This window comes from Equus quagga, chromosome 8 (genome assembly GCF_021613505.1).
Source record: "Equus quagga isolate Etosha38 chromosome 8, UCLA_HA_Equagga_1.0, whole genome shotgun sequence".
NCBI lineage: Eukaryota > Metazoa > Chordata > Mammalia > Perissodactyla > Equidae > Equus > Equus quagga.
The window spans coordinates 73,946,335-73,957,884 of record NC_060274.1 but is presented as its reverse complement, the minus strand read 5'-3'; the positions used below and the strand labels follow the sequence as shown (position 1 = coordinate 73,957,884).

At 37.8% G+C, this 11,550-nt stretch overlaps 1 protein-coding gene across 1 annotated transcript in view; it reads right to left on the bottom strand.

Moving 5' to 3' along the window:
* Positions 1–3,409: 3,409 nt before the first annotated feature.
* The window catches only part of LRRC72 (leucine rich repeat containing 72), a 44,768-nt gene continuing 36,627 nt past the window's right edge, over positions 3,410–11,550 (bottom strand). Inside the window, exons 7-9 of the mRNA XM_046670409.1 lie at positions 10,765–10,917; positions 4,484–4,511; positions 3,410–3,575 (exon numbers count right to left, since the gene is read on the bottom strand). Coding sequence (XP_046526365.1) covers positions 3,410–3,575; positions 4,484–4,511; positions 10,765–10,917 — 347 coding nt within the window. The remainder of the gene's footprint in view (positions 3,576–4,483; positions 4,512–10,764; positions 10,918–11,550) is intronic.

Genomic DNA, 11,550 nt, shown 5'->3' with positions numbered 1-11,550 from the left:
CACTTGATTTGTTCTCTGGGTTTTCTTTGTGCTTCGTATATCCTAGACTTGGAGCTGAGGAAGCCGGCAACATGGAAATATCAACAACTACAGACAAAAATAAGCCCCAACAAAAGCCTACCAGTCTGCTGGCCTGCCTGTGCCCTCAAAACTGCAACATCACGTACGTCACACCTGAATTTCTAGCCTGCCCCAGGCTACCCTACGAATTTTAGACTTGTCAGTACCCACAATGGCAGGAGCCAATTCCTTAAAATAAATCTCTCTCTATACATATATTCATATACCCTATTCTGTTTCTCTGGAGAACCCTAATACACCAGGTGTCTTAGTTCGGACTGCTATAACAAATTACCATAGACTAGGGCAGCTTACACAAAAAATATTTATTTTTCACAGTTCTGGAGGCTGGAAGTTCCAGCCCAGGCGCCAGCATGGTTGAGTTCTTGGTGAGTGCCCTCTTCCTGGTTTACAGAGGGGCGTCTTGTTGTGTCCTCACATAGCAGAAAGAGGGCAGGCTAGCTCTCTGGCCTCTTACACAGGTACTAATCTCCTTCATGAGGGCTCCACCTCATGACCTAATCACCTCCCAAAGTCCCCACCCCCAAACACCATCCTATTGGGAATTAGATTTCAACATATAAATTTTGGGGGGACACAAACATTCAGTCTGTGACATCAGGTACAGTTCCTAAGGGACACAACTGCACTTGGGATAAAAATAACAATATTAACTGAGGTGTATTGAGCACTTTAAGAAAGCCACTCTACCTAACACTTTACATATATTATCTAACTTAATCTTTGAGACTCTATGAGATAATTATGATTATTATTTTAAAGAAGAGGAAATTAAAGGAGGTTAATTTCCACTCGTTAAACCTAGAAAGGTTAACTAACTCGTGCAAGTAACATAACTAGTAAGTGAAAGAGCTAAGTTAGGTATTTCTGATTCCAGAGCCCCAGCTTTGAGCCACTACCCTCTGTAAATCTCTGTATATCAGTATTTTCTGTTTCCTCCTCATGCTGTCTCCTGACGGATCCTGAAATAAATATGCTTTCACTTGAGCCAGCTTGAATGGGTCTCTGTTGTTTAAAACAAAGAACTTAATTAAAACTTAATTAGAAACATCCTCTCAATTGTATGTCCCATTTTGGTAGAGTTTTAGGTTAATTAAGTGAGGATCATGTCTTCTATTTTGTGTTTCTCCCCAAATGGTATTTACTACAATGTTTTCCAATCACAGCCGACTCAGTAGCCCTTCATTATTGAATTAAAAATGTCCAATATTGAGGCATGCATTTTAAAGCAAATCTTTTTCTTCACACAAATGAGACATATTCACGTTAGTTCTCTATAAAGGAAATTAAGTAAAATTTGCTAACCATATTTTTGTAATTGGGATAAGTTTTTTGTCCTTTTCAGTGATTGTAGGATTAAAAATATAATAGACACATTCTTTTACTATTCTTTTAGTGGTTAGCCTGGAGATTACAATATTCCATCCTCAATTTACTAAAATCTAATTAAAAATTAATACTGCCTATGTCACTTATGGGCCAGTTTAAATCTGATCCCGAATATACATTTCCATCATGAAATGGATTGTTGCTATGCCCAGGCAACATTATTGCTTGGTGGGTCTGATAGTACTCAGCTTGTGATGAGTAGCTTCAGTCAAACTGTTACTTGATGATCAATGGTCAGGCTCTTTGTGCTGGGATGTGTGCAGTAGCATGCCTACAACTGCTGTTTGAACAGTGACTAGTTCTCTGCTGAAGATGGTGTAGCTCTGCTCAAGAACCCTTGGAGACTGCACTGTGACTCTCTTGGCACTTGCCAGAGACTTGACTTCACAAGGCATCCTTACCTGCGGGAAATACTTCTAGCACCATGGATTATGCTAGGTTATTGTATTAGTTATTTATTGCTGTGTAACAAATTTCCCTACAGTTTATGAGCTTGCAGCATCAATAAGCATTATCTCATACAGTTTCTGCAGGCCAAAAATCCAGGAGCAGTTCACTGGGTGGTTCTGGCTTGGGGTTTCTCAGGAGAGTGAGGTGAAGCTTTCAGCCAGGCCTACAGTCATCTGAAGGTTTAATTGGGGCTGGAGGATCTGCTTGCAAGATGGCTCACTCACATGGTTGTTGGCAGAAGGCCTTCGTTCCTCACTGGCTTTAGGAAGGAGCCCTCAGTTCCTCACCACATGGGCCTCTCCAGAGGACTGCTTGCGTCCTCATGACATGCCAGCTGGCTTCTCATGGAATAAGTGATCTAGGAAAAACAGCAAGAGAGCCTTTCTATTCTTTCTATGACCAAACCTTGGAAGCCACACACCATCATTTTTGCCTTGATATTGGCCACTCACCCACATCAATACCAAAATCTGCTTTTTCTTTTCCAAGCTACAACCTTCTGCCAGGGTCCATTCCTGAATTTTCAGACTCTGGCTATGTACAGAATCATAAGAGCCCATGGGTGAAAGGAGGGTATAGATTCTTGGTGACAGTCGTTACTCCCTTTCGGGCTCTCACGTCTTGCCTGTTTTGATTTCAGCCTCATTTCTACGGTGTGTCTATGTTATATGTCTATGTCACAGTGTTATGGTGTCTAACCACCATCAGATGTAAAAAATGTCATTCTTCTTTTTATAAGTTTTTGATCTAGCCCTTTAGCTTAGCTGGAGAAAACCAACAATGCATTTGTGTTACCTTAAGTGTCCAGCTTTGTGTCGCAGTACCGGGCAACTGCCAAAAGCTTTTTTGGTTTCTCTTTCCTCTAGCAGCAAGCTTCGGGGTAGGCCAAGCTCAGATCACTGGCCCACACCCAGAACTGGCAAAGGCCTCTGAAGGTGAGGATAAAAGATCATAGACTGGAGAAATAAATTGTGGTATAGTCATATAATGTAATACTATACAGCAATGAGAATGATAGCACTATTGCTACGAGCAACAACATGAGTGAATTTTACAATGTTGAGTAAAAGAAGCCAGACCCAAAATAATTCAACTTTCATTTATATGCCTTTCAAAAACAGACACAATGTATGGTTTAGAAATGAGGACAGTGATTACTTTTGAAGGGTGGGTAGTAATAGGTAATAGGACAGGTGACAGGAATGAGGAGGCTTTTAGAGTGTTGAGAATGTTCTGTTTCTTGATCTACGATGCCAGTTCACATAAACGTTCATTTTTTGAAAATTTTTTGAGCTGAACGCTTAAGATTTGTGTGCATTTCTATAAGTGTTTTACTTCAACAAAAACTTAAAATGTAGGAATTATTTGTTGGTGTTTCTGTTTACATTTAAATGTTTCAAATAATATCATAATAAACATATAATATGCTGAATCACAGAGAAGTTTAATATACACTGAAAACCACTAGAGTTTCTAGAAATACCAGGGGTTATCTCAGTGTAACTGTGAGCATTTGAACATGTTCTGTGCCTTTCTCTTCAAGGTATTTTTCCTCTCGTGTTGGAACCGTGTCCCAGTTCAGAGAGGTGAAAGCCATTGCTGATCTCTTCATGGACCTTACAAAAACAGCATCTTCTGGGTCTTCCAACACAGTTCTACAAAAAATGGCAATTATGTCAGAAAAAAAAATCGATTATACAAAAATGAATCTTTAGTTTAAATCAATCAATGCCATATTTTTCTATGTTATTTGTATAGTACAACTAACAAATAACTTTTGGGCTCTACTGACAAATGACTTTCAAGATATGTAATGCTATTTCTATTATATAGATTGTTTATTTTAAAAATAGAGTATTTGAACATATTTGGGATCGGCTATTACAGTTTAGATCTCACACATTCATGCATTCATATTTTAAACCAGTGTTAAATGAGATTAAAATATTTATACATATCATACACATATTAGTAACTTATATACATTTGATTGGAAAGTTATTATTTCTTGACATTATGCTGTATTTTATAGACATTCTTGGGGATAACAATTTTTCAACACTGAATCCAAGCAAAAAATTCATAAGTGCAAAATTTAAAAAGAAAGATGATTTTTAAATTCATCAATATTCATGAATATGAAATGTTTTTCATAGTTTAATAAAGTATTTGCTTTTGAAAATGTAAATTCCAGTGGATATAAAATGTTAACAATTGCTCTCATTCAACATATTTAGAGGAACAGTAAACAAGGAAGGTAAAGACCCTCACTTGTAATAGCTAATAATTCTTGTTTTATCTTTTTACTCATTGAATCATGGTTTAGTTTATTTTAGGTGATAATATTAAAAACCTAAATATGTCAGATATGAATATGTAGCTTGAACTCATTTATCACAGAAAAACATAGCATTTTTCCCCATTGAAAAATTTTCCCATCTATTGAAGTGTTAGTCATTTTTTAATTCATTAAAATGTATTTGGGGAAATGGGAATAATTTAGAGGGTCAACACAATTATGAAATAATCTGATAATAAAAGTGAGGTTAAAAAAATCACTTACTTGTCTACATTATTCGCAAATGCAAAATCTAAAAAAAATACATTTCTAAATTAGTATTTTTCAAATGTTTATTCAGTATCTTAAAACAATAGAACAATGCTGTAAAGGAAAAGTCTAGAGCATAGCTCTCTGGTTTTTGAACAAGCATTTAGATGAATAGTTCAATTCATCAAATAAGCCTTGCTACCTTATCCTAAATTGAAATTTTCTCTTAGATATACTGCCTTAGGTTTTCCTTAACTTTTGAGGCAAATTCTTTAATAAAAGACACGTCTCAAAACTCTGAGAACAGAATTCTTAATCAATTTAGTTACCAATGGAATCCAAGTGGGAATTTTCATAATTAAGATATTTAGTCTCATGTGCAGAAACTGATGCTTTTTTTCAGATAGTCACATGCATTTATGAATAGGATAATAGATCAAATGAGGAGAAATATTTAGAGCAGTTTAAACCATTTGAATTCTTGGCGTTAACTTCAAAGTAATAGAATAAACAAATCCTAGATCACAAGAATCTACATCTTCCCCAGCATTGGAGCTCAAAGGCTAGTCCTCAAAGCTTGGATTTCTTCTGCTGTCTTCCAGAGACTGTCCGTGCTTGTTTTTTTCCTCTCCAGAAGGCCTAGTGCCAGGCTAGAGATGGAATGTACCAGCACCTGTTGGGCCACCAAAGCCCACAGTGTGAGCTCTTGCCAATCCACAGGCAGCAGGGCACATACGGTGTCCTCCTTGGGAGAGGAGTTCATGGCATTGTTCCCTTCACAAGTGGCTGACTCAAGTCTCTCATGCCCTTTCTGATCTCCTAGACTTTATTTTTACACATTTTTAATTACAAAAAGTGTACATTTAACTGAATTTAAACAAAATAGTGAAAAGTGAAACCTTACTTTGACTTTCCCAATTATCAAAGTATCACTTATCAAAGTATCACTATTAAGAGTTTTATATGTGGGCTTCCAGCCCCCTAGGTGCATACACACGTGTACATGTACACAGGGATTTATTAGCTGACAAAATTCCAATTTTGTCATTACTTTACATTATTCCATGATGTATTTTTTTATACTCAAAATATATCATGGGATAATTCTGTAGTGCAGTAGTTCGCATTGTATGAATGTGCCATAACTTAACATTCTTCTGTGATTGACCATTTAGATTGTTTCCATTATTTTTTCTATTACAAAAAATGTTTCAACGAGCGGCTTTATACACATATCTTTGTATGTGCAAATACTTATATAGGAGGGAGACTTCAAATTTAATTGCTATGTTGAATGGTTTGCACGTTTTATATGTTGATGGGTACTGCCATATTGCCAATGGTTTTCCAAGAAAGTTGAACGAGTTTACGCTCCCACCAGTAGTACATGAGTTGCGCTTCTCTCTCCCCTCATCCACACCAACTTTTTCAACTTTTGCCTACCCACTAGATGAAAATGGTATCTCATTGGTTTAATTTGTTTTTATTTGCTCACTAATGAGGCTGATCATTAGATATCACATTTATTTCTTTCTATAAATGTCTTGTCGATAGTTCTTGTCACTTTTTGGAGTTTTCAAAGTGATTTATAGGAGCCCTTTGAGATAATGGATATTAACTTTTGCCTATTTTATATATTGCAAACATTTCTTCCGTGTCTTTTAATTTTGTTCCTATGTTACATAATGGTTTTGGTTTTCATTTTTTTTTTTTTCCTTTTTCTCCCCAAAGACCCCCGGTACATAGTTGTATATTCTTGGTTGTGGGTCCTTCTAGTTGTGGCATGTGGGATGCTGCCTCAGCGTGGTTTGATGAGCAGTGCCATGTCCGCGCCCAGGATTCAAACCAAGGAAACACTGGGCCGCCTGCAGCAGAGCGCGCGACCTTAACCACTCAGCCACGGGGCCAGCCCCTTGGTTTTCATTTTTATGTCGTTTAATCTGTCAATATTTTCTTTTCATGGCTGTGAGGTTTGTGTAAGGCTTTGATTGACCTTCTTCACCTCGAGACTGTGAAAGGTTTTTTCCCCAGTACCTTTCAATTCGTTTACATTTAGATATCTAATCTCTCTGGAATTTATTTTTGCATGCAATGTCTCCCTTAGAAAGTAGTCCTTTGGCCAAGGACCCCTGCATGGCACAACTCCAGGGGCTCGCAGTCATTGTTTTTTGTGTAAATGGCACTTACTGGAGTTGTTCAACATGGTGGTGCTGCTGACTGCTGATTTTTGCCTTCATAAATCCTTCTGACTCCGCGCAGCTTCCTCAATTGCCAACCATTCTCCAGATCTCACATGGACCTCTGGTACCTACCTGAGCCTTCATGCATAAGTAGCACTTGGCATTTGCTTTCCTGGGTATACCTGGTGTCATTGCTACCCAAAGTCAGAGATGTCTTCGAGGCCTGGCTTCCTGAGCCTTCGATCCCCCAGCTCAAAACTTAACTTTCTGTTTTCTCTGGATTCTGTCCTGTTTCCTTACACCTTGGGTGATTCACGGTGGTGAAATGCCATTGGTTGAATTGTCTGCCTGATTTTCCTTTTTGGTTTTCCTCGTCCCTCTTCCTGCACTGTATGTGTCTCAGCTGCCAGGCCCAGGCTCTGCGACACTGCCCCCAGCCTGGTCTCAACACCTGGAGTTCTGTCTTGTTTAGGGGAGAAGAGCAACCATGATAGAAATCCAGCAGTTTCACTTTTGGGCCACTAGTGGACTTTGTAAAAGTTTATTGGTACTTTCATTTATTTTAAATAGCCCTTAATGGCTTTCCACATTTAGATAGTTGGTGGGAAATCTGCAAATGTCTGTTTCCTTAAAGCCATATAAAAGCCCAAAGAGTTTTGGTTCTGAGAACGTTGCTTATCGTGTAATAAGAACCAAAGACATTAATGGAAATAGGTACATGCCTTTTAACCACAGCTATTTGTTAAAGATAGATAGCGGAAATTTGAAGAAACTTCAAGTTGACGTTGCTTCTCAAGCTATTTGGAATATAATTGGTTTCTTTCTCAATTTAGGGTTAAGGATAATAAAATCAAAATGGGGTGTTACAATTGCCTTATAAACATTTTCAAGTGTAGTTTCTTCCCAATAAAAGAATTCAGGGTCTTAAATGTGCATGTCACAGTAAAATAAGATTTATATAAAAACAAATACAGAAACTATAAAACTATAAGGCACAAGTTTCAAAAACCTGTGGTGGGTTTTATTAGTTTCATTATAACTCTTTGGTTTGTAGAAAATGAGGAGATTGATTAGAGTCATGTTGCCAATTTTTAGGAGGGCTGTAATCAACATGCTCACGAATTAAGAAGAAAAACTTTCAAATGCAATAAAATATTCTATCTTTTCTTCCTCTGCTTCTGTTTTTGGAGGTTTGCTCTGAAAGGCAGTAAAGAGAATAATTCTCTCAGTAATCTGGTTACTCAAGAGAAATGTGTAGCACTAAGGTCAGCTGTCCTGCTCACACGTGTACCAAAAATAGCACTGAAAACCAGATGGGGTGGCCTTACAGTGCTGGTTATTAGGTGCATTGGCTATTTTTAAGAGTGGAGATTTTCTATCCAGAGATTCCGCTCCCACCCCAGCCTGGCTAACTCCCACTAATCCAGGAACATTCAATTTGGGCATCAGCTCCTACAGGAAGTAAAAGAAAAACCAAGGAAGTGGCTGACTAAGAGAACAGTTCTACTTATCACGCACTGGATATGTGTCAGATGGGTGTTGGAGTGTTTCACATACCAAGAATCATAACAGCCAGAGGAAGGTGATATCCCCATTCAAAAAACAGAAAGCTGAAGCAAATTCACGCCCAAAACAAAACTTGTAATTATTAGCAGAGCTTGTGTTCAAACTCGGGGAAATCCCCCAAAGCTTGTGCTCCTGCCCCTGCAGTGGCTGTTCTCTAACTGGAGTGCATCAGAATCACCTGAAAGACTTGTTTCAAACACAGCCTCCTGGGTCCCACCCTTGAGTTTCTAATCTACTAGATCTCGTTTGAGGCACGGATTTGCATTTGTAACAAGTTGTTAAGTGATGCTGCTGCTGCTGGTTTAGAGGACCACACTTTGAGAACCACTGCCCTACCCTATTGTCTTCTGCACGTAGAGCATGTCCTCCAGACATTACTTCCATTCCATGGGACATATAGGGGATAAAGGAACAAGTTAAATGATACTTTGTGGAAACAGTCATATAAGTTGAGGCATTCTACAATATAACTGGTCCAGTTCCCTCAAAAAGTTGTGGAAACAATTTGGGAATCTATTCTAAATTAAAGTAGATTAAAGAACAATCAAATGTAATTATGAGCCTTGATTGGATACTGGTTTGAAAAGGCAGCTGTAGAAGCCATCTTGGAACTGGGAAAATTTGAATATGGATTATGTATTAAATAATACAAATAGATTATTTTTCTTAGGTGTCATAATGGCATTGTGGCTGTGTAGGAGGATGTCCTTATTTTTAAACTTACAGGCTAAATTATTTAGGAGGGAAATGTCACGATGTCTGCTAGTGAAGCATTTAAAGGGTTCAGCAATGTTTTGACGTTTTCCAGTTTACGCAAGAGGCAAAGCCTCATATGGAGTGCAGTGAATATGACAGAATATTACTAATTGTTGAATATACATGGGCATATACAGGTGTTTAATATTATTTCGACTTTTTCTATGTTAGAAAGATTTCACAATAAAAAGTTGAAGGAGGGGCCGGCTCCGGGGCCGAGTGGTTAAGTTCACGTGCTCCGCTGCGGCGGCCCAAAGTTCGGATCCTGGGTGCGGACATAGCACCGCTCATCAGGCCACGTTGAGGCGGCGTCCCACATCCCACAACTAGAAGCACCTGCAACTATATACAACTATGTACAGGGAGGTTTGGGGAGACAAAGCAGAAAAAAATAAAAAAAATAAAAAAAGAAGATTGGCAACAGTTGTTAGCTCAGGTGCCAATCTTTAAAAAAAAAAGTTGAAGGAAACATCTTGATTTTTGCTCTCATGCTTTTTTTTCTCTTGCTCATTCTTGAATAATAATTTAGCTGGTTGTAGATTTCTTCGTTGACTATTACTTTTTCTTAGCATTTTAAAGGTTTTAGATAACTCTCTTCTGACTTCTGTAATTGCAGTTGGAGAGTTTGTCATGAATATATAAATAATTCTTTTGTAGGCCACTTACATTTTCTCTCTGATGATCTTAAGATCATTTTGCCTTTGGTGTGGATTTTTGTTGTTATATGTCTTTTACATCTTTGGACTAATTTTGTCTGGTGAATCTAAGGATTCATACATTTATCAAATTTGGAAAATTCCCAGCCATTATCACTTCGAATATTACCTTCTCCCCTCTCTTTCTCTGTTTTTCCTGCAGGGTTACTAAACTAATTGGACTTTCTCTTTCTAATATCTCCTTGTCTCAACAGCTAATTAATATTTTCTGTCTCTTGCTTTCTCTATGTTGCATTCTGGGTAATTTCTTTAAAACCTTTTTCCAATTTAATATTTTCCCTTCATTTTTAGAAAATCTATTCCAGAATGTATTTTCTATTTCAAATGTATGTTGTCTCTTTGGCAAAACATCCTGAGGAAAGGATTTTGTCTTTGTATCTTTTTTCATCCCTCCTTGTGATACCTGGTGATACAGCAGCCACCTTGTAAGCATAAAGCACAGTAAGAATAGCATAACAAAAGATAGATGTATTCTTGAACTCTGATGACATCATTGAGCTTTATACTCACCCCAGACACCTTACCTTTGTATTCTTTGCTGTGTGAGAAAAATAAACCTCTATTTGCTTAAGTCACTGTATTGGATTTCTCTTACATACAAGAATTAAATTCCAACTAATGAAATGTCACAGAAGATATACAAATTATACTTGCATATTATGATAGTATATATGAGTACAACCAAAATATTAACAATGCTTATTTCTGGGTGGAGGAATTGCAGATGATCTTTATTCTTAATGTTTTTTCCATTTTATCAAAAACTTATACCCTTAATTGGTGAAATTGTCCAGTGATCATGGTAATAATAACAACTGCAGCTTATTTACAATGTCCTTTATACTGTGCTAGTGACTAGGGTAAGGACATCAATGTAATATCTCATTATCACATTACCTCATTAGTTAAATATGTGTAAGTGAAGATGAAAATTGTATATCACTTTTATTAGACTAATAAAATTAGAAAATATTCATTTCTCTATGTAGGTACTTAGCTTATTGCAACTTGTAGTTATAATCAAATTACTCAAAAGTTGAGGAGTTTGAATTTTAATTTTGTCTTTTTTCGAAAATACCTGAAGGTACTTTCTGGGCTGGCTTTTGCTTAAATGGTGATCTAGGATCCCACGAGGCATCTACTTTTCCTTGGAATGCTATTGATTGCACAATATGGGCCTTTTTGTGGTTAAAAATGGTAATCATTGATCTTCTTTCTTTTTCTGTAACTTCTGATAAATGCAAAAAATAGTGTTATTGCATAGCATTATAAACAGATATGCAAAGTGATTCAAACTAGAAGTAAACACTTTAAAAAATGTATTTATCTGAACTATGCAATCGATGAACATCCTGTCAAAACTAATTTGTGAAGGGTTATCACAGTTATTTCCCTAATCTTAGAAGTGCTCAATATGTGCTCCTCAGGTCACAAGGCACAGATCAATCCTACTGCATTCCAACATTTCCTTTTTTTTTTTGCTGAGGAAGATTCACCCTGAGCAAACATCTATTGCCAATCTCCCACTTTTTATATGTGAGCCCCTGCCACAGCAGGGTCACTGACAGATGAGTGGTGTAGGTCTGCACCTGGGCACCAAACCCAGGCCACTGAAGCGGAGTGCGCTGAACTTAACCACTAGGCCACTGGGGCTGGCCACCAACACTTTCTAACACATCATCATGAATGATTAAAATCACAACTATGAGACCAGGGCTGGGGGAACTTTCAAAGGCCGGCTCTGCGACCCGGACGGGAAGCGCCGGAGTTCCGCCCGGGCAGCAGACAAAACTGTCTGGCATTAGCAGAGGGGCCACGCCGAGCATTCACGGCTCCGGGAGAGGCCCGGAGAGAATCCCAGAGG